Source organism: Dermacentor albipictus, chromosome 5 (genome assembly GCF_038994185.2).
Source record: "Dermacentor albipictus isolate Rhodes 1998 colony chromosome 5, USDA_Dalb.pri_finalv2, whole genome shotgun sequence".
NCBI lineage: Eukaryota > Metazoa > Arthropoda > Arachnida > Ixodida > Ixodidae > Dermacentor > Dermacentor albipictus.
The window spans coordinates 102773899-102798330 of NC_091825.1; the positions used below are offsets into that span (position 1 = coordinate 102773899).

Below are 24432 nucleotides of genomic sequence, written 5' to 3' on the forward strand. Positions count from 1 at the left end.
TACCAAAAACAACCCACCGTGGTTGCTTAGTGGCTATGGTGTTGGGCTGCTAAGCACGTGGTCACGGGATCGAATCCCGGCCACGGCGGTCGCATTTCGATGGTGTCGAAATGCGAACACACCCGTGTACTTATATTTAGGTGCACGTTAAAGAACCCCAGGTGGTACAAATTTCCGGAGTTCTCCACTACGGCGTGCCTCACAATCAGATCGTGGTTTTGGCACGTAAAACCTCGCAATATAATAACAAAAACAACCCCGGTCGTCCCATCTTTTCTGGTCCTTTGAGTAGTCACAGAAAATGTATCCAGCGTTGTAGAGCCCTAATTAGTAATATCCTGGCTATTTTTCAGTTTTTCGTAAAATATTATACTGAGCTTCTATAAGATATAGCATTGCGTCTAGAATTGATCTAGATATTGCCAGAGGCGCTCTGTTGGTAACACTTGATGTAGCATTCCTGTATGCTATAGTAGGATACAACGTCAAAAAAATTGGAGGCTTATCAAGGTTAAGCCCAGTGCCCTGGGCTTAACCTTAACCTTAGCTTAACCTTAGCGTATCCTTAGCGTTTGGAGGCATCTTGACCGCATACACGCCCGGCGCAAAGACGCTGGCGTGGTTGCGGGCACAGAGACTGACGCGACGGCGGGCGCGCGCCGCTTCATCCCTGGCGTGACGTCACATATCACGTGATGCAGCGATGGTGGCGCCGCCACCGCGTCGCGCGCGACGGCGCGAACCGAAGCGTGGAGTCCTCCGCCGGGCGACGTCCGACGGCGCGATATGAGGCCCCATCTGCAGCCGGTGTGACGTCATCACGTGACGTCATGTCCCGTGACCTATTTGAAGGTCACTTGAAGGTCAATGGTGGCCACCGCCGGGAGGCGACCGACGGCGCGATATGAGGCCCCATCTGCAGCCTGTGTGACGTCATCACGTGACGTCATGTCACGTGACCCCACTTCAGGGTCAATGGTGGCCACCGCCGGGCGTCGCGCGAAGGCCCGAAACCTACGTTAATATGCTTCGCATAAAAAAACAGCAGTTGGCAACCAAGGCACACGGACCGCATGGGGTTGTGTTACTCCGCCAGCCAATCACATAAGCAAACAGAATCGTCGTCACGCGACCTTTACGAAATGGCGTCGTACTTCATACCTCCGTATCGTCTGCTATTCTTGAAGCGATGAGGAGTGCAACAGACATGGACAAAGTGCATGGAGTCTGAGCATTTCACTTCTTAAAAGTCCGCGGTACAGTTAATTTAATTGCTGATCCCGTTGTACTCATGAAATTTCAATGCCAACTGAAGTGAAACTTGATAATAAATAGTTGCGGCGAAGCAAGTGTTTAATTTCAGTTCAATAAAGAATTACGCTTTCACCGTTACACTGCAATAGACGAGTGAAAACGTATAAAATTACGCGCTAATAATTTTATTTTTGTGGTTACCGCCTTATTTAGGTAACAGGAAACATTTGAAGTATGAACTATTTGCAGTCTTGCGGAGGAACTGTGGTTGGCGGTTATGAGGGCATGGGCGGGGCTTCACTGCAGACCTAAGCTGTATCCGACCATAGTCGCAAATCGCGGCTGCCCCGTGGATCCGGCGCAATAATGGAGAGTTCGCCAAATCGCACAGGCGCGCCCACTGGGGCGCCGCGGGGGAACGATGATTGGATGAAACGGTGCATTGGGGCGCCCCGGGGCGCACCAGTGCGATTTGCCGAATCCGCCGATTTACCCAATTCGCCGTGACGTAGGAGTAAAATCGGAAATAATTATTTTTCTTTTGTTCGGTGCCAACACGCATAATGAGTGCGCACACATCATATCACATGGGTGAGTTTTCCTAGTTTTCGTGACGTCGCGTGATGTAGACAAGCCTTGTGGTTGTGGCCCGAAAATGTTTTTCCAATTCACGGAGGGACAGTGGCCGAAATGAAATAGACACAAATTGGGATAGCTATACGTCATGGCGCTCCCGGTAAGCCGAATAACTTTATTTGCCTCGGGAGACGGTTAAGTATCGCGCAGACAGGCGGCGTAGGCGTCAACACGCCATTTTTATTCCAGATCCGCCATTTGCCCTCCGTGATAGGTCAAGATGGCTCGGGACCCGCCCACTCGGGCGTGGCGGCCGACCATACGGGCTGGACCCAAACCATTCTGACTTATCGCGGAGGGCTAACGGTGGATTTGGAATAAAAACAGATCGCAATTGTATTGTTACGTTATTTAAGCCGTTACGACGGCATGTCTGCAGCGACTGAGTTCTCTGTTCTGCCTTCGCATTATCTCCAACTGCCTATCTTCAGAACCTGCGCAATCGCCCTGGCTTAGCTGGCTGTTAAACAAAATTTGAAAAAAAGAAAAAAGAAAAAGGGAAGAACGGCAGCGGGCTTGCGACACCATGCAGAAACACAACCCAACTTCAGGCGAAGTTGTTTCTTTAGAGCGGCTACAATACAAGAACTTAAGTTGTCTGTAATTAAATCACATACTTTAAAACATTGCCCGAATATGACATTGTCCGTTTCCCATTCTCCCATGGTTCTCCCATGGTTGCGGGATAAGAATGCGCAGTTCGTAAAACACTTATAGCGCTCCGAATCGCAGGTATGCGTAAATTACTACAAATATCGTTATTAGTCAGTCGACGCGCCACGAAGTTCGCCTACACTTTGCCCATAACGAATTTTCCTTTCTTCGACAAGTACAAATAAGGCGTCTTGCTTAGGGCGCACACCAGAGAATCTAACTATACGAACCTCATATATAAAACATGAAAATAGGAGAAAAGAACGCAACAACAACGAGGGTATAGTGATTATTGCAACACTTGTAACCCAGTAACATGAAAGCGCCGCTACAAATGCACTTTACATGACCTCTATTTCCACGAGAAATAAACTTGGTGTACCATATATGCGGTTATATCGCGAGACATTGGGAAGCAGACCTCAACGGCCGTATACGACACTTTCGGACACTTAATTAGGAACTTTTTTTTTAAAAGGCCGGATTTAATCCGCACGCATTTACCCTCGCACAGAGCTCTGCCGCAGCTGTACCTCGTGTTCGTTAAATTTGTTCTCAGTGGCATTTGTTGTCACGCCAGGGCAGCGTACAAAACTCTTGCGCCATTCGTAAAACACGCTCGCAACATTCCTGAACGCTTATACATACGTAATTTATTGCAAAGGTTGCAATTAACCCACACACTTGGAAATTTGCCGACGCATTATACATAACGTGACCCTTTTCTTTCTTTATTTATTTTGCCAAATATACACAAGTTCACTGAGGACAACGGAGAAACCAACAGGGTGCTTTATATAAAGGGTGCTTCTTTCTTTAGCTGCACCAAATTTTAAAATATTGCCTGTGGCAGATAGCAGCATCCTAACTGTTGATCTAAATTATTCGATGAGGCGGCCATTACTTCTACGAGGAATTAAAATGTCAAATTGAAAATTAATTTAATTACACTAATTATCATATTTAATTATATTTCTTTCCGCCACATATTTCAACCTACGAATTATAGCCGCTGAGTTCACTCGGCGCATCCATTTGGAACGAACTGAAGCCCGAAAGTGACTGGAAACACCGATGCATTTCGTCGGACACTGAAAATTAATATCTCGGAACTGGTGCTGTCCGGAGAATTCGTTCCAAGTGGATACGCCGTGCGAACTCAGCGGCTATAATTCGTAAATTGAAATATGTCGCGTAAATTGTAATTAATTAAGGAAGAGAATAACTTAATTACGTTAATTATTCAATTGAACATTTTTATTTCTCGTGGAAGTAATGGCCGCCTCATCGAGTAATTTAGATCAAGGGTTAGAATGGGGTTATCTGACAAACAATTTTTTTCAAAATTTGCTGCAGCTAAAAAAAAAACAAGCACCCTGTATATAACAACCTCGTATGACGAGCAAACGAGGGTTCAGGAATCATTTGCAACGTTTTTAATTAAGCCAGGAAAGTGAAAGTTTCGCAACACATTATTAGTTAACACTGTAACTATTTTCACCATACTTGAAGTTGGTGTCTTCTACAGTTGTTTTAGGAATCTGGGAAACATTGCGGATAGCGGCAGTATATGACACTGTGGAACGCTTGAATAATTAATCTTTTTACAAAGGTCGTAATCAACCAACATAGATTATACATTTATCATTCATCACTCACAGCATGCTTCCTACCGAATTTCAACGAAGTACTAACACCGTGCCTCACATACTTCACCGAGGAGACCGAGGAAGAGCAATGTATACATGCCTCGTATAACGCATGGAAACTGAGAGAAGATTAGTAGAGAAGCTGAGATAGAGAAGATGATTTTAAAGCGAAAGCGTTACTGGCCGCTAACTTCCGATTTCGGCGTGGCGGTGCTCCGAGGAGGCACATGACGTCACAACGCGCGCCTCGCCGCAGATATTTCTCTCTCTCTCTCTCTCGCTCCCTAGTCACTGCTGCGCATGCGCAAGTTCTCTAGAGGATATTGGCACGCGCCACTAGTAGCACCGAGCCACAGGTGTTCCGCCGCTGCGCACGCGCCTGCTGCCGCCGCCGTTTGATATGACGTCACGTCGCGTTCCTCGTCGTTGCGCTTGCCTCCGCTCGCTTCGCCAGCTGCGTCGCATGCCTGATAACATGTCGGAGGATTGAAAAGGAGAGCTCGCGTGCGCCGCAACCACAGTTGAGGCGGCAGTATACATGGACGGCGACAATTCTGATAAGCAGGAGGAGGTCTGGAATCGACATCGGAACGAGATGAAACGAATCGCCCAGGAAACAGACGAACAGCGCGCCGAACGACTAGCTAAACGCCGCAACATAGCTAGACAACCAGACTAACCTGGACTTGCAATCAAGATTAACCAAGGCTAACCATGCTATGCCTTAGCTTTGGCTACGTATTGGCCTCGAGCTCCACCACTGGAAAAGCTGGCGCCACCGTCGGCGTGACGTGCTAGGAGGGATCACGTGGACATACCGGCCGCGTCGGCTGCTTCGGGCGCGCCGAAGGGAGCTGAAACCGAGTTTAAATTCCCTCGTACGCTGCGGTCCTCGTTTAGTGGCGAAATTTTCCCGCTTTGAGTGTCTCCTTTACAACGCTTGAAAGCACTACAATAGGTAGTGGCTGCCTTTGAAGGCGCGCAACATGGTAGGCTACTGCTCGGAACCGCAGGGCCGGACGCACGTAACGGAGGCCGGTGTCAGCCTTGTTCATACGTAGCCGCAGGACAAGAAGCTGCGTGAAGCTTGGCTCGCGAAACATAAAACCGGCAAACAGTAATCGGCTACAACTCGGGTATGCAGCAAGCACAGACGCGAGGAAGAATTCTGCTACGGCGCCCGGTCTACGATGTTCTGAAAACGCGCACTGAGACGCTCGCCCGAGTCCGCTGCCCGACTAATGTCATGACGGTTTGGTCTATGAACTTGTCGATGCTATAGATACTGGCAAGTTCAATGGAGTGGAAAGGAAGCGGTAAGAAGCACATTTAAAAAAAAGCATGGCATATGGTCATGTTTGTGTTATGAAATAATGCACTGGATTACAAAAAAGGAGCAGCGGGAAATTTCACGCTGAGGACACCGATAAACATACAGTGCGACGCAACTCGAGAACTAGTATTGAAAGGTCAAAGAATTTAGAAGAAAAGAAAGACTGAGTCGTCGCGACGGCACATCACAGTCCCCGTAGGCGTCGAAGTCTCTAGAATGAAATTATTTTTGAACAGCTCTGATAGCGCCCACGCAACAATGGCTGCTTGTATACTGTCAAATGCTCATATTCTGCAGCGCACGGTGCGAAAACGCGCGCGCGGGGAAAGCGAAACAGTGCGCGGACAAGCATGCAGACGGGCAGTCGGTCGCTGCGAATCTGCGCGATCGCTGCATTGAGGCTTCGTTCTATTACGCTCCATTTAGTTATACAAACGCTATAAGAACATATTTCACATAGTTTGCATAGTTTCACATAGTTTACCTACCTTTCACGCAAGAAGCCGGTTCGGGAGACTCCATATCGCGGCGACCGCGCGCAGTGGCGTTCACTGTACGTATTCGGTAAAGAGATAGCGTCTGTAAACGATTGTGTGCTTTCAGTTTGCCCAAGATTATTATTTAGACAGTAAAAAACTTCTCTTGTTTCGATAGTACTTACAGAAATGGCCGGGAGAGCTCGCGCGTGGTGTTTTCAGTGAGAGCTGACAGCAAAACCTACGAGGAGCGCGCCACGTGATCCCTCATACTACGCCAGCGAGGCGCTTCCGATAGATGGCGACTCCGTAACTCCTTGCCGCCATCCCGGCATAGCCGAGCTGAGCCACTGCCAATTTTCAAAACGCACAGTTAATAGACATACAGAGTGGCCCCCATTTCCTCTAAACATGAACTCGCTGCTAATTTTCGTCCTCCCAGGAAAGCGGGAAAACGCTTTAAGCATCTCATATATAATGTCTATATATAAAAAAATGGGTTGGATCGCATAAGGCAGACATTGTCAGCTCCTGACTGGAGGCCCACCATTATCATTGAAAAGGAAGGTGTACAATCAGTGCAATCAGTACAATCAGACACATGGGGCACAGACTTGGAGACCGACAAAGAAGCTTGAGAACAAGATAAGGACCGCGCAAAGAGCGATGGAACGAAGATTGCTAGGCATAATGTTAAGAGACAGAAAAATAGCGGTTTGGATTAGAGAGCAAACGGGTATAGACGACATTCTGATTAACATCAAGAGAAAAAAAAAATGGAGCTGTGCAGGTCATGTAATGCGCTGGTTAGCTAACCGTTGGACCATTAGGGTTACAGAATGGGTACCAAGAGAAGGAAAACGCAATCGAGGGGTGGAGCGACGAAATTAGGAAATTCGCGGGCGCTAGTTGGTATCGGTCGGCGCAGGACAGGGGTAATTTCAGATTGCAGGGTGAGGCCTTCGTCCTGCAGTGGACATAAAACAGACTGATGATGATGATGATGATGATGACGATGATGATGATATAACGTCTCACTCCGGCGGCGGCTGAGCGCTGCCGCGCGTTCCCTATCTTGAAATCGATTTGCGCTGGGTACAGAGTCTAGGTGCACTGAGGGCTGACGACTTCGTGTCCGCTGTGTTTGCGCCGCTTAGTTCGCGTTGAAGCGAACTAAGCACGAACTGGGCAATCAGCTCGCTACTGCTGCCGCTATTCCTCACGCCAGTGTTTTGACCGTTTTGACAGCGGTCATCGAGTGAGATATGTTCATGTTTGCCTGCGTACGCGCGTGACACCATGCTTGCCAATTTAGTTAGTTAACGAATGCTCACAAGTTTATACGATGTACCCATATAACTACTATCCTTACTTCGTATAGCTGTCTAATAATTTGCTATCGCAATCGTTGCTTCGCCTTTCGAGAGAAACTGTGACATTTTTTTCCCCCTATAAATATAGCCTTTAGCGAATTGTGCCAACTGCAATATAGAACATTTATACGACATTTTGCTTGCAGCTGTGTGTCTTATAACCTTCCGTCGTTTATGCTAACAATAAACATGCGCACAGCGGTATTTTCTTGTTTAATATGTCAGTCGCTGCAGTAGGGGGAGAGACTTCAGAAGGACACTCAGGGCAGTGCTCAGGGACACCACAACAAGGTAAATAGGCCGCACCACTGTGCGCAGCACCTTTATTTGAATATTCGATTCTTCCGAACCCGTTGCACGCTCGTCGTTTTGCGTAGTTTTGCCTAATGAACTCTCATAACCCAGTTGCCCAGGGCAACAAGACCGCCGTGCCCTCAGAACATAATAAATCATATCTTTTCTCTTTTTTTTTCCGCCTTTCTGGTACATTTAGATTAATTCTACTCAATGTGCCATTCGGCCCTTTTTTTTAACCTAAAGTGTGCCTGGTTTTGTCGCCTTTGCCCTTTCCGAGCGGCAACCATGATAGGCGGGATGGCCGCGTTCATTCGCAAAATCTGTAAAGCAAAGTTTACTTTCATGGATTTCATGTCGGCGTTATTTACAGACCATAGTCTTCCTAGTTGCTTGCAACTGCAGCGACGTGCATGCTGTTCGTTCTTGCCGGGCTGCAGGCAAAGTAGAATGCTTATTCATCGGTAATGACTGTGTGTCGTAACGACCGCGACAGATGGATTTCGACTACGACGACGAAGACCAGCTGCCCGACGAGGAGTACTACTTCGACGATGGCGAAGTCGTCGCTGCCCATGATGTCACATTAAGCGATTTGTACACCAATTGCGTAGTGCCAAGCCTGCGCGATGGACTACGCGCGGCAGTTGTTATACTGCCTGCGTGTCTGCTTCTCAGGACCGTCGTCAGCACCAGTGAGTTTTAAGCGTCACCTCGCTCAGCATTTTTTGAATGGGAATTTTGTTATATGACTGCGGCTTTCGCTCACGGCATGAGTTGCGAAGTAGATGCGTGGATTGTTGTAGTGGGAACACAGGAAACTGCCCACTGCAGTGTGGGGGGTGTCATGTCGTGATGAGTTATTTAGGGCGCGCTTTAGTAGTAGATTTAGCGCTACCCATGAATGACCATTGGAATGACACATACTCACTCTTGGGGATTGGCCAAGAACCGGGTAGCCCAAAATAATATATGCTATGTAAAATTCAGAGTACATTAATCACTGATGGAGAATAGGTGGGTTAGAAACAAAAGAACTAGAGCTTGGGGCGTATAATAATGAAAATAAAAGGAATAAATCAGAACAAATGAGCTGACAGGACGCGCAAAAAAAATAAGAAAGAAGCGAAATACATTGGTGTTTTCGTTGTGAAAGTGCAAGAAGATTAAAGCAAGGGGCGTATTAAGAACCAAGCCGAAAATAAATGCAATTCAAGCCGGCTTGTGGCACCATTGACGAAACCATTAATGAAACTAGCAATAAAAATAAATGACTGTTGGCAACGAGTGGCCCTAACTTTGGCAAACTTACCATTGCACTTCTTTCTTGGCAGCAATGGCACCAATCTGTATACAGTGAATTGAATGTGCCGCATATGAACTTTAAAGCAATGCACGCAGAACATCTGAAGATGGCCATAAAGACAGCTCAGGTATTACACACTGGTAACTTTGAAATCACAGGCTAGAATGGCACAGTATTGAATGACAGATCATCATTTACCAGGTAACTACCCCATAAAATTTTACTTGACCTTGCTGGTGGCATTGAAGCCAAGAGCAAGTATACATTATTTCACTTAACCATTACTGTTCCCTAACTATTACCTTTCCCTTTTGCACTACCTGCACGAACCAAATCTGTTTGTGTATCTGTAACCATGTACAGTGAAAGCTCGTTAATTCGAACTGTACGATTTGGTCCGGCCAAGCTCCACAGAAGTCTATGTATAAAAAAGTCCGTTAATTCGAACGCGAGAAGGTTCCCTCACGGATAATTCGAACTACGCTCGCCTGGCACACGGCCAGAGAAACGCGCCTACTGCCTACACACAAGGCTGTATTGCCTCCGAAACGGAGAGAACGGCGAGAGAAGGCAAAATCGGAAAAAATCTAATCGACGCGGGGTCAGCCAGAAGGCAGCGGCGGCTGCCGCCTCTCCGTTCTACGTAACCTCCGAGACTTCTTGCCCGTTGCGAATCTCGGAGGCTTTCCAAATCTTGTACAGCTGCTAATGTTGTGCGGAGATGGCACGGCAAGCTCCAAAACACAGCGAATCAAGTACGTCACAGCTGCGCTTGCAATCAAGAACCAACGAATCAGGGCCTTCGCCACCTTCACATGTTCAGCGTCTTTGTCTCAGCAGTCTTCATCGGTTGTGCACCTCTGTTTTCAGCTTAGGAGGTATCGGCCGTCGTGATTCATTGTGATGGTGTTAAGCCTCGGCTAACGTTCGTTTCAGTGGACATCGGTGGTGTGGCACAGTCGGACCCAGAGCTTCGACTTGAAGATGGCGTGTGCCCGCGGCACACGCCATCACTTTCTGACACGCCAAATTTCTGACATGCCCTACTGCTTCCAAATCGCAGTGTACTGTTGCCCTCCTTCACTTTCGTTAGTTCGAACTTTTGTTAATTCGAACTGAAGCGGCTTCCCCTTGCGGTTCGAATTAACGAGCTTTTACTGTATTTGTTATACTTAAAGGCAGGCCTCCACAGTAAAACTATGTCACTTGTTACAGCGGAGCCATATATGCCTAGGGTTCTGTGCATTTTCGTTCTCCGTGAACAAAAACTATCATCATCAATGGCTCATACCCCTGTAAGCATTCATGCTCCCGTAAGCAAGGAAAAAATACGACTCATAGCCCCGTAAGGCAGAGGCTACAAGCACTCAGCAAAGTGAAGCGAACATGCCTAAATTCTTTCTAATCATGCATACAACATACAGAACAGCATGTTGAAAACTGTCATCATCAATGACTCGTACCCCCGTGAGCAGTGGCTCATACCCCCGTAAGCAATAAAAAAATGCAATGATTCATAGTCCCGTAAGGTTCATGTCTACTCACTTTGCGTGAATTAGTTGCAATGACACTATCCTTGTTGTCATTGTTGGTGATTTCAATGTTGATGTGGCGACACTGAAAAGGAAGTGGTTTACGCGTTCCGTGTTGCAGACATATCCTTTGCGGTGCCACACCAATATGGTCCAACCGACCACCCAACGGTGTACGTGCATCGATTTGACATTATCAAAGAATGTGATTGCAGTTGCGAGTGAAATAATGACCACCCACCAAGACAATAAATGAGTGTGCATACCGTTCGTCACAATGACCACCCATCAAGAAAATAAATGAGTTCCTACCTTTGTTCAAAATTGTGTCACCTCCGTGTCATGTGCTAAACAGCTTCGCTGATCAACCACCTTTGCAAAGTGGAATGGCTCACGATTTTTGTCCTCGTTTTACCATAGAAAGTTTAAAAAACAAACGTTGTTTATCCAGAAATCTTCATAGGCTCAAAAGAATATTAGATATATATTAAGGCATGCGTCAGCTAGCTGTGTACTGATTCCTTGGAACTTTTAATCTGATGTGCTACTCATAGACATCAAAAGAAAAAAAAAGCAAACAGGAGGTGTCTCTATCATATTACAAATCTTATCAGTACAGGGTGGGTGTTCTCTAAGTCTCTACCTAGTGGACTGTCCAGTGAGACGTAACCTAGTGAGCTGCACCAGTGACAAGGAGACTGGCTAGGCACGCCTCTCTCCTTCTCGCTGGTACCCTAGCCCAGTCAATCAACACTACAGCAGTAGCCAAAATGGACAGTCCACTAAGTGGACACTTACAGAATACCCCCCCCCCTTCCCCTCACCGCCCCCCTCCTGTTCTCGCAGATTGGTAGCTTGCAGTGGGTAAGTATACATGCAGGTGAGCAGGTGTATACATGCAGGTGTATTATCTTCCTTTACTTGGGAAGTGCATGTTGCAGACGTTCTACCGGATAAGTGGTGCTAAGTAGAATGACTTTAACAAAGTAAGGAAAGCAAAATAAAGCACCTTTTAAGTGACTAAATGGGAATGCCTTCATGTGAATGAAGAAGTTGTTGCGCAGACTTTGCAGTAAGGGTATTTACTGCTTTTAATCTTTTCGTAGTTGGTCTGTGACTTTTACTACTGAACTTTGGAGCTGAAGGCAAGTTGCTTATTAGTGTAACCGACCACTTTCTTGTTATACGACCTATTGGGCTGCTGGAACCAAGGAAGTCACAAATGTACCATGGTGTTCGAGTTTAAAAATAAAGAGGTGGAGAAAAGAATGCAAGTTTTTTAAAATTTTGCATGAGAGTATAAAGGATGTGAAAAAGTAAACACCGCCAGGGAGGGAGGCATTGTTGAGGGCCGAACCCACGACATTTCCTCTGCGAATTGACCTAAGTGTTGATTGCACTCATGCTCCTATTTTTGTTGACCTTAGTTCATCTAAACACTTTAACGCTCCTTGTGTCATTTAAACCTTGAAGGTGCTGTGCACACAGTTGTGCATACAGAGATAATGCATCAAAAGCAAAAGATAATGATGACGATTACGCAGATAATGATATTTAAATGTTTAGACTTGTGAAAAAAAAAGTGGGATTTGCATAAAATCTTGACATAAAAGCCAGACTTTGACAAATCTAAGAAAAGTTGGTTCTTTACGTGCAAAAAATGAAAGAGGTTCATCTTTGGAATCTTTGTCTTTTCAAATTGTCGTTCAGATATTTTCATGCAAAAATGAAAGTTCAACATTTCTTTTAACTCCAGCTGCACAGAAAATTTGTTTACAGACTCTTGCCCACTGTCTACATGAAATTTTGTGTTGGTCGGGGCCGCAGAAGTGTTTGGCATTTGCCCTTGCGTTGTAGTGATGCTGTAAGTGCAATCCCTGTAGTTTATGCTGTGTTGCTCAAATTCAGTATGATTCTTTCCGTCTACACGTGAACTTAACCCATTACATTCAGCAAACACACAGGCGAGGAGGAGGAATAAATGTTTATTGTGAAAAATAGCAAGAAAGTGTTCTTTCTTCACCCTAGGTGGGCTGCTCTTTTAGTCCAGAAAGCTGTTGAATAATCCTGTGGTCGGCACCCGGTCCACCAGAGTTCGCTGACTCTCCAGGCTTGGTGCCTTTAACATTGCCTCGCACATTTCTTCGATACCTTGTGGCAATTCTAAAGCTTTATCTTAAGTGTTTTTCTCGCGGTGTGGGTGCACCAGCGCCATGAGTTGGAGGGTGTCTGGTACATCACAGAATTGACTTAGGCATATCTGTGTGGGGTGCATTCGGTGCATGACAATTCCATAGACATGTGTATTCGTTTGTAGTCTACAGAGGTCGGTGGCTTCTTACTTGCTTAATTTTGGATGTGGTAGTGGATACTGTCATCTCTCTAGTCGGTAGCATTGAAATATTGCGGTGCATTTGATAGGAATGTCCTCCACCCTCGTTGCTTTCTGGAGCCTGTACGGCCACACAGACAAATAATTACAGTGAAGCTGTGAAGGGCTGCTTTTCCCACTGTCGTGTCCGCATGTAGAAAAAATTATCATCATCAACATTGGCTCCAGCCTCGTCTTCTTCACAGCTATCTTGTTGGTGCCCCTCGGCGCTACCGTACGAACGCGCTCGTCGCCGTCATTAATTAACTAAGAAACACATAGACATAACCAATAATTGAGAGACTTCAATGAAACGTCGGAATTTACCCAGTGATAAACACCGGGGCAGCACATTTCAGCTTCGCTGGTTAAGCATCTGTATGGAGTGCTTAGGCTGACAATTTTTTGCATCTTTTTGCACCTTTGCATCTTCAGTTTCCTAGATGTCAGACATAGGAGCATTGCTGTTCTTTAGAAGGGTTGTTTTGTTTCCATGTGGTTTTGCTGGCCATACCACTGTGCTTTCTGTTCTGGTCTGTCAGTTTGACTGGTGTATGACACCTTCTCATCTTCCAGAATGCCTTACAGTGACTTTGTAAAATTGTAGGACTTCTACCAGTTGGCAGTGCGTGGGTGCACGCACTGTCCACACTCCTTGGCATATGCTGCCTGTACAGCCTAGTTGGGCATCTGACAGCCTACGTGGTCGGCCTGGCACTACTGGGAACACTTGTGCTGACAGCACTGCCCCGACATCATGGCCTCTCGTGTGCCACTCTGGTTGCGGTCTTTGTCATTGCCTGGTGAGTGACACAAATGAGCCACATGTTTGTAAGCAAAAAGGACACTGCAGTGCATTCTGTGGTAAGGTCCCCATAGACATACTTGAAGGTTGCATGTTGGCCCCCTTTTTTGCGTTCCCATCTTCATTGATGCCCATTATTTCTTACTGCACAAAATCACACCATACCAGCATTATTTTATGCTTTTATGCCCGTATCCCTGCTCATTTCTTTCTCCAGCGGCCTCAATACTTGTCATTGCTATCATTGATTAGTGTTACGAAGAAAAGTTTCAAATTGGGCAAATCATCCGTTTTATCGTGCAGCCAATGTGAAAGATGAAAGACGTTGAGAGGTTGAGAAAGTAGGGAAACAGTAGCATTACAAAATAATGGCACCACCTTATAACTGCGCAGAACTGTATACTGTAGATGATGTATCACTAAATTATAGCATGTAGTGTAGCCAAAAAAAGTTGACAAATACATAGACTCTTTACGGATTGGTGGTGACCAAGCACTTTGAACAATAATCTTTGGCAGGGAAGTTATGACAATTTGTCTGGCAGCTATTAATCCTGCATTTTGAGAAAGCTCATGCCAGCAGAGTTTGCCATAAATGTGTTCACTATGCCGGAAAGCTCATTTGCAAGCTTTGCTGAATTGGGACAGCTACATCTGCCAACAACAAAACTGTCGGCAGTGCTGTCACATATATGTGACACTGCATTCTGCAGCATGCTTACATCGGCTCAGCACTTGAGAAAGTTCCAAATACTACCGTGTACTTCTTGATTTGATGGAGGTGGTCAGATTGGTTCAGGCGCTGTAATGTGCTCTAGTCCATCACTTTGCCTTGCAAGAGTTAGAAAGAAGTATTGAGGTGTCTGTTACGTGGTAGTGATGATGTTATGTTTCTTATTGGATCATATTGATGCATGTGTCCTTGTAGAGCCCTGTGTCTGATAGTCGAGCACCAATTTTCGCGCTGGCAGTTCTATACATCATACATCTAAACAGTCCTCTAAATCACCTTTGCTGCAAGTTACCCAAGAGCTGATAATTCGTTTAGCCTCCTCCATTCTGCATTTTTAAAAACAGGCTGTTTCTAATTCGATGGCAATGTTCAGAGTAGACTATGCTAGAACCTCTTAGTGTGTAGTTCAAGTCTTCTTACTTTAAAATAGGAAATTCTTAGCTGTTAAGCTGATTTACGCTTGTCTGTCAGTGTGGTGCCTAGTTTCAGAAATGCTTGCTATTACTAAATGTGTGGAGCATGCATGTTACATGCATACATGCTCACAAAAGTAATGTAGCAAAAGTTCTAGAACAAGTGCTTCTTCAGTCACTCATGCATTTGTATCGCATCATGACACTAGGTGAAGAAAGACAATGGCTGCTGTGTGGCTGCACGTTTTCCCAGTGTACCAGCCTCCATCAAGCCCAGTAATGTAAATTACAAGATTTGTATATGTATTACATCCTGTAAATAGTTTTGCACCTACTTTACTTTCATGTGACAGTTCAAATACAGCTAGAAATTAACATGTTTTATGTGAAACCTTGCAACCATTTGTGGCAAATAGCTTACATCGATGTTTGAGCTGATGGGATTAACCAACTGGCCTGGTATTTTCTTTGCAGCGAGCTGTGGCTTGTTGAGCCCAAGTCTTGGCACCAGGTTCGAGGTAAAGCAGCATCGGCAGTTGCAGTGGTGGTGATAATGATGATGTGGCCAGATAAGCAGCTCTCCCTTGGATGCAGGCTGTCAACTGGTTCTATGCATGAAGCTGGTGTCCTTGGCCATTGACCTGGACCATGGCCGGCTGGCGACACCAAGCCCTGTAGCCATGCTTGGATACTTGCTGCACGTGGGTTCAGCCCCATTTGGTCCATGGATAGGGTATGACGCATACGCGAGAAGCCTTGAGCCTGAACTTTTGGCGAGCCTTGGATTCTGGTCATGGCTGCGTGCCCTGGGTCAGAGCCTGGTGCTATGCTATACCTGTCTGACTGTCTCCAACTGCTGGTCCACATGGCTCCTGTCCAACACACTAGGCCTGAGGCAAGCAGTATGCTCCAATGTATTATGCTCCACGCTTTTGTTAACTATGAGGGATAAAAATGATAGAATACCATGCTCCTGTTGTATTTGTTTGTTGTGTAATACTTTAACAAGGGGAAGAATGTGAAGTTTGGACAGTCATTAATGGCAATGACGGAAACAGAATAACTGTGTGCTGTATTATATTTTTGACAGCAAATATCTTGAATGTTGTTCACCTCTCAAAAGCATCATGTCGATTGTCACCTCATAAATGTGCATTTGGGTTTGGTCTCTTGCACTGCTTTAAGGACTTTCAGTTGATATATGTTTGCTGATATTTGCCGACAGGTACTTGCAGTACAAGTTGCATCTTTTTCTTTTCATTTTGCTGTTGCTGAGTCTTGCCCCCATTGTCAAATATATATCTTCCACAGTTTTCTGCTAGAGTGTGAGCATTGTTAGTTCCTGCTTTTTTTCTTTTTTAGCCAACTTGAAGTTATTGCCTTTTCAATTGTGCTCTGCCAGGTCCACCAGCGAGCGCTCAGTGTGCCTACGTTGATGACAAAATTATGTTTTTCGGGAACAGAGGTTACAGGCAAACTCTGTATTGAACTGACCTTGAGAAACCAACTACGCAGGTGGCTGGCTGCGTACCGGGATGCACTGTCGTTCCGCTTCAGCCACTACTTTGTGACCTTCCTGTCGGAGGCCAGCGCTGTCGCATCGGGTGTCAGTTATGAAGGATCCTGGTAAGCCTCTGTCTACGCACTTTTTACTGAAGAGGCTTTATGCTTCCACTGTCAGAAATATCACAGCCTTTAGGGTGTAATCTTGTCACAAATTGATAATCATCATAAAGCCTGTGTACATTTACTATTATTACTTTCGTTGAAATGTGCGCCGGCTACTTTTCCGTCGGGAACACTATCACACGCTTAGATGTACTTGGCATACCCACAGAAATGTGCCATACATGCAGCTTTAAAGGTAGGAAATATGTGCACACAATGTTCACAATGATTATTGTTGTGTGACAAAATTACCCTGTAAATGTCACACAGTGTTTAAGAGTGCACAATCTGAAAAAAAATATGCAGCTTTCATGCGCAGTGAGAATTGGTCTAAGCAGAGCTTTCTTTTGTGTTTGTGAGAAATGCTGTTCTTATTCAGTGGTCGTTTTCTAGCATAAACCACTGAACAAAGTCAGACACATTTTCAACAGGAAACACACAGCTCAACATAAACTTGTGGCAGTCCAACACTGTGTACCTGTCTGACAGAAACCAAAGTCTGTCATGCACATTACACACTAAATGCAAAAAAAGTTTTCTTTAGAAGTGATACTGTGTTGAATTGAGCCTACAGGCCGACCACCACTACCACATGGCCAATAGGTAGATTTAGAACAGGGGTACCGAATTTTCCCTAGTCAATAGCTGCACATGTGCTGAAAGCAAACCGTTTCCTGGGATTCGGGCTTGCACTCACTCTAGCCCAAAATTTCAAATTTAACACACGTATCCTTAAGCTTTGTGTAAACAAACATAACAGCACCCATTGAAGCGGTGGCTCTTGCCTAGCAGCAAATCTGACCTGATTTCTTGTGCTATCTTCGGCTGGTCGTTTCTGAGCGCTCTGGAGCGCTCTCGCGAGCGGCGTTGTCTTCGGCTTGTTGAAAGAGGGTGCGCGCCCTGCGTTCAGCTGGTTCTTCTCGATTGCTCTCCTCTATCTTGGAGCGCTCTGAGGCGCTCCGAGCCCTGTCGTCGGAGCAGTCATCGAGATTGAAACGTCATCGCAGCGCCGCGTCGCTGCTGTTGGCGACGGCCCACCGTAACCTTGGCAACCTAGGCCACTGCATGCTGGTGTCTCGACGAACGCTCGTCCCGCCGGCACATCCGCCGGTTTTTCCGGCAGCGCCGGGAGCTTTGGATAGGCGAATCGTCGGACGTTGGCAGTAGTCACGTGGTTTCGCATCGGCAATTTCCTCCTCCGAGAGCGAGTCGCATGTTCGGCTTGCGCGCTTGTCCTCTACCTTTGAGCTCGGGAAACGCCCGATCTACCCGACTCTGCTTCGGGGCGTACAGGCGACCAGTCGAAGATACCATTAGTAACACGTAACATTCACGAGAAAAACTATGATATAGGCTATCGCTTTCTCTCATGTTACGTAAATGACAAATATTGAATGGTAAATCACTGGTATTTTCAAGATCAGTTGTTGACGCAAGAGCTGAGGCCTAATGTGGGGTGATTTCATTTGGTGTACCCTAATCTGGATTACCTTGGCTCGTGATGGCATCTGCATTGTGTTGTTCTCACTTCCACCTCATCGCCAATTGTTATCCTTCAGCTATAGTTTTAAATGTGTAACAAGTGTACTTATCATAATAATCTATGATTGTTCCTCTTGCTGTTGTTCTGGAATTTCCTTGTGCAGCTGTGTGGTGCAAGTGTACGGCGCTGACATTAACTGGCATCACAAAGCAGTCACTGGTTGGGCCACCTAAGCTAGTGGCACCAATTCCAAAACTCCCTAATTAGGGTAGCTTTAGCTCTGACCCTACATGACACATTGTGCAAGACAACTGCCAACTCTCAGCCCAACTCTTTATGACACATCATGCCAGCATCTGGAAAGGGGGGGGGGGGGCGAGGAGGCAATGATGGCTTCACTTTAACATTTTACTGTTCGGGCTGCAGTTTTTCCACAGGACAATTGTCATCACGTTTGTCTGCATTTGCTTTCTCTAGCCCCTGCATTCCAGGTATTTTCCTGCCAAGAATACTATCAGTGACTCTTAGAAGCAATCAGCAGTCCTATTTTGTGGCCACATAAACTCGGCCTGACAGTGCTAATTTGGGGCGGCCTGCCTTGGCTTAAGAAGTCGAGGCTCCAGACCTCATTACAATAAAACTTTTCACACACTCACACACTGAGCCCATTCTGGGGCTACAGCTTGAAAATTTGTAGGCCTGTCATGCTTTGTCCGTTGACCACAATGCTTCATTCATGCAGACATCATTGGCAGCCTTCTTGGCTGTTGCACGAGGCGTTCTGGGTGCAGTAGCATTGAGCGTCAACAAAGGTGCATTGATGATGTGAGCTCATGCCAGGCACTTCATCATGGGTTCTCTGTAAACTCCTAGCGCAGTTTGTGCATTGATCTTACAAACATTTCATGGAGGTGTGGTAGCAATCGTGCAAAGGTCTCACAGCAGTCTCATAAGATATAAAACTGTCACAATGAACACAATAAATGGTATTGCATTTTAAAAGCACATGTTCAAAAAATTCACAAGTACTTCTTTGTACTGCACATTGGCTCACCTTATGGCAGTGCCAGTCATGGTTCAATGAAGACAAAGTGGTAGCTGCAGATGCTGTGGCTTGTCTCTTGCACATGGTTTCGTCACGAGAGCCATGTCTGCATTTTACATGTCATAGGACAGGCAGAGTGAGCTCTTATGTGCCATTTGAAAAAAAAAATGACTTTGCCAAGTTGGGCAAACTGCCTCACGTGAAAGCAATTATAAAAAGGATCTGTCCTGCTCATTGTATTGTGGAAGGGAGTGTTCATATATCCTCACGGCAACACATCTGTAATACAATAGTCTACTGTTACTTGAACTGCAGTTAATTCGATTTTCTGTTCGTGCAATCGGGACCAAAGGTCCTGGCTGGCACTCATGCATTTCTACAGGCCGAAGCTTTCATTATTTCGGTCCTAAAAGTGGCCTTCGCCAGATAGTTAAAACTTGACCAGTCAACATGCATGCAGCTGACCCCTATGGTGAGATTCCAATAACGACCCGGGCTGGCACTCATGCATTTCTACAGGCCGAAGCTTTCATTATTTCGGTCCTAAAAGTGGCCTTCGCCAGATAGTTAAAACTTGACCAGTCAACATGCATGCAGCTGACCCCTATGGTGAGATTCCAATAACGACCCCTTTATTGGCAGCGTCTTTATTGGCAGTGACTCGGCTTTGGGAATAGTGCTTTGGGAATAGTGCTTTGAGAACAGTGAATGCACTGAACACATCTCCAGTTGAAAGCGGCTATTTTTGGCCTACCCCAGCTAGGAAGATTCTTCAAACAGTAATTGTAGCTCACAATGTGTGATTACGATATTCACCCAATTCTAAAGTGCAGCTTTCTCCCCCACCCAAAAGAAAATTGGGCTAAAAACCGCATTCACGGCGTTAGTATGCTTTACCACAACAAAGCATGTTGTGGCGAAGCCAACTTTAGGTATACGCCCCCTCCCCCCGTTGTGCAACGCATATTAGACACTTGCCTATTTTTCTTGCTAACAAATTGAGTGCGCGTTAGATGTCTGGTTTGTTTAAGAGCTTTAATGTTATCTCTGCATTAGTTTTCTGCTTCAGAAACATAGAAAGCAGACATGCGTTTGATTCTTGGGCATATTAGAATCGGGCAAATACTGCGGAATGAATTTGGCCTTGTTAGTACGACATAATGCAAGTAAGGCGGAAAAGAAAAAAGGACATAGACAGAAGGAGAACACGACATATGCATACTTGCACTAAATAACTTTGTTACTGCACTTATACTACTTTTCAAGTTTTTTATATGACTCCAGCAATGCTAATTAACTGGAAATGTTGCTCAGTTTTACTGTACCCTCTTCTGCATGACTCTAAATATACATGGTTGAAAACAAATTTTTGACAGACAGGCTTAACTGGTGCGTGAAGAGGACAAAGTCATCAGAATCACTGCATCAGTGCATGCCCTAACAAAAGACAAGTGCTCACATATGCAACAGTCTGGATCGTGCACATTAGCACATTTGGCACATTTTCGCTTTGTATTGAAGAAAAGGTTTTTTGGCCCTTCCACCCACCTTGCATGGATGGCTGTCTCACTTAGCAAACTGGGTTGATTTTGGAGACAGTGCAATTAAAGCTGGACCAATTCCAGAGACAGTAAAGTTGGTGACTTCGCTGGTTCATTGTGGTTACCTGTGCTTGATACATATCCTCACAAGGGTTCTAATATGTTTTGTAACACGGGCTGTTCTTGGAGGCAGCGTGTCATCCCAGCACCCATGGACCTCAGAATTCACCAATAAAGTTGACGAATAATTATACCCAGCAGCATATTTCAGCAGGTCTACTGGGTAGCTATTGCTTGACTTCGACTTTTATCCTCTGGTGGTTTCTGCGCAGTTTTGAACCGAATAGCTATATTTGGCTCTTTTTCCTTTTTTCGTGGTTGGTAGTTGGTGGTCAGAAGGTGGCCTTGCACCTCCGATACAAAAGCACTAATGCAAAGGGCACGTGCTGTTGGCATTTGTCACCAAGTGCCAATTGTAAATTTATCAGATTAGAAAACCTGTGATATGAACCTAGTTGTCACAAGCCTATGAGTTCTAGGTATGGCATTTGCTGTGGTAAAATAAATACTGCTATTTTGCCAAATTTCATTAAGCACCCTTGGCTGTTGTGTAGGTAGCGAGAACAGGCCATGTGTGTCAATACAAAAGTATAACTCGACACTATTATAGTCATGCCTTCCTAAAATTGTCTGTTAAGTGCAACAGAGTTGTGCGTGTAAGCGAATAGTCACGCCTGCCGGCACATGCTGCTGCACAAGAGCTTTGGGATGTCTGAAAGTTTTAGATGCTCTGGTGGAGTACTTCAGAAGAACAACCCTCCTCTTCTCCCACCGCCTGTCACCCTGTGGCAGCTGGAGGAGAGGGCCCTGGCACTGCTACACATGTACTGGTTAACTTCTCTGTTCCCTACAAAATTAGAAAATGAAACAACAGATGCTACCTAAATACCTTCACTGCAGCAAACATACACCTACAAGCGCATCATTCCTTTAATAAAGCGACGAACTTTCTAGAAGTGTTCAGCTATTCGCTTGCATGGACTACCATCATCGACGGCTTGTGGTAATTTATTTTTGTTTCCACTTTTATTAAACTTTCGGTTGAAAACTAAACCAATCAAAAGATGAAGAACAGAAAAGAGACGTGGCACACACACCATTCATTCTGTGTGCCACGTCTCTCCTCTTCTCTTTGTCTTTTGACTGATTTAATTCTCAAGAATATGCACCAGCTGACCTAGATCGCAACTCTCCTTCAGTTGAAAGACAGCGCTGATGTCGTCCGGTCTTTTGTTGTTCGTCTCAACTTTTGGGGATCCTACAATCGTGAAAGCCATCACTGTTGACAGCAGTGTCTTACTTCCTTCCAGGGCTCTGCAGCTGTGTTCTCCATTGGAAGTGGAGCTTCCCCGGTCACTGGTGCAAGTGGTGGTGCACTGGAACCGTGCCATGCACAATTGGCTTAAGCACTGTAAGTTGGATGGGAGGTGGGCGGCTGTTGCAGTGGACGCGGAAGGTGGAATCTGTGTGCAGACGTGTTTCAGGTCACCAGGCCACACCTGGGCAGCCTTGGAGCCCTGCTGTTGACGTACGCGACCAGTGCCTTGCTTCATGTGAGTACCCTGTTTATTCGATTCCAGTGTACCCTTGATTGCTGTGCATGCTTGATTTTCGTGGACGAAAGGGAAAAATGCAATGACTTTCATTGTAGCACATACAACAATTTTGAGACTTCAAAACATGAAATATACATTGCTTTTGATTATAAGAGGAACAGTAATGGCAATTTGTTTCCACTTGGTAAAGCAAATTAATTGCTTCCAGGCCACAATAAACTACGCAAATTGTTCATTATCAGTTTCAGCAGCCTCCTTATCATTCTGAACAGCCAAGAGCATGGAACTTCAGGGCAGTTGAGGTACTGTGTTTCTTAAATGCCTCACAAATTATTGCAGCCTAACTTACGAAGCAGGAACAAATAGTGCCGCAGCTCCTATTGCCACAGTGACGCGTGGATTGGATTGTATTACTGCAATATTTAATGCCAGTAACCATAAGTTGTCACTGTTGCAGTTTTGGTTCCGTACTCAATTCTAACAAGCGTGTCGTTTGTTAATAACTTTTTTACAAAAGCTTGATGGTCTGTTATGCTGCTACATTGGGCAACAGAATAAGTAGCATTGCCATTTGTTGGGCATGTTGGTGATCTGCATTGTGGTGTTGTCTCCCTTCTGTCCTTGTTCGCTGGCGCTAAATATGCTTTCCGAATAAGTAGCAGCATAGCAGACAGTCGAGCGAGCCAGAGTGAGTGCCAAGACGTTGCGATGTCCACGTGATCATTTTTTCTGTCATAACGTCATGACACATACACCTCCTGGTAAATGAAACAGAAACTGGTTTGTAGAAAGCTGTTACAGTAAATTACTTAGGGCACTGTGAAGTATGCCCCAGTATCTTTTCTGGGATTTAGAGGGCCAGCACTGTCACTCAAAAAAAAAAGAAAAAAAGATGAAAAGCCTGAAAATGCCATGTTAGTACTCCTTGCTTTAAGACGAGATGGTGGTTGTTGATGTGGCTTCAGCCATATTCATCGAAGGCAGCTGATGCTATGACGGATAAGAGCCATGGTGCAGCTAGACTCATGGACAGATTTTCTTGGCTGTGAAGTGAAAGCTACGTGGGCGGAACTTGTGCACAGGTATTCATATTCAAAGCAGTCCAGTCATCTTTGGCACCTTTTTCAGTTTCTCCAATCTTGCATAGCTAATTCACTTTAGCAAAGACAGACACAGTTAACTCGGCCTGAATTTCTGAAGCTAATCGGCATTCATAAACATCCCATGTGTACCAAGCTCTGAACAGTGGGCAGCACCATCTGTATCCGAGTTCCGAGTGGCTGTATGACCTCGGGGTCAGCAAAAACGTGCAACCGGCGCTACCGTCACTCACTCGTATGTGCACGCCAATGGTTGCGATTTTGCGGATGGGTTCACCTCGTTTCCGCGTAGACGTTGCATGCACTTGTTTTGTGTACTGCAAGAACTGTTTGGTGCTGAATTTGGTCATCAGTCTCTCAGGAGAGCTAACAGGCAGAACAGCAGGCGATGATCACTAGAAGACGCGAGCGCCATTTTTCTTTTGAAGAATGCATAAAACATGCGACAGCAACGGCCTTGAATGTGTGAAAACCCGGAAGGGCAAAATAAAAAATGTACAATAAGGTATAAGTCAGCAACTTGTCAGTGCAACATGTTTTTTTTTTTTTTTCAAATTACGTGCTGTAGAAAACAAAACTGTTGTGTTCTTTATCCTGTGTACAAAAACATGAATGAAATTGCAGCTCTACTTCTAGCAGCAATGCCATATGTGCACTTCAGTTCTGTAGCCTTTACTTTCTAGCCAGAAGAAGTTGTCCGCAAGTATAGCCCAGCTGAAAATTAAGCATGCACTGGCAGCTGTGCCTCATTAATCAAAAGACTAGCGCAAATAACAGGGACACAGACGGAGGAAGCGACAAGACGAGCGCTAAACATCAACTGAGGTTTTACTGCAAGAGAAGGTACATATATACATTTCGGTGGTGCATGCGCACACATGATTAAAACAATACAAGCACAGTCTAATCAAAATATGGCAAACTATTCTGCAAGTACATTTTTTCTTTTTTGGACAAGGCGAGTGATGCCATACTGACACAGTTATCACCTTCCCTGTCAATGTGATATGCCTCACAAATCTCGCGCCCCCACCTTGTGCCTCCCCTACCAAGCACACACGTGTTATCAAACGCAGGCACGCACCTGCACTGCTTACTATGGTTGGCCAAATTCCCCCCCCCCCCGCTATTGAATCTACCAGCGTTCTGT

The 24432-nt window shown here is 45.5% G+C and overlaps 1 protein-coding gene across 1 annotated transcript in view; it reads left to right on the forward strand.

Moving 5' to 3' along the window:
- The first annotated feature begins 7585 nt into the window (after positions 1-7585).
- Positions 7586-24432, forward strand: part of por (Protein-serine O-palmitoleoyltransferase por) — a 31307-nt gene continuing 14460 nt past the window's right edge. Inside the window, exons 1-8 of the mRNA XM_065437086.2 lie at positions 7586-7666; positions 8166-8364; positions 13486-13681; positions 15304-15347; positions 15424-15724; positions 16345-16455; positions 21937-22037; positions 22100-22179. Coding sequence (XP_065293158.1) covers positions 8166-8364; positions 13486-13681; positions 15304-15347; positions 15424-15724; positions 16345-16455; positions 21937-22037; positions 22100-22179 — 1032 coding nt within the window. The 5' untranslated portion in view covers positions 7586-7666. The remainder of the gene's footprint in view (positions 7667-8165; positions 8365-13485; positions 13682-15303; positions 15348-15423; positions 15725-16344; positions 16456-21936; positions 22038-22099; positions 22180-24432) is intronic.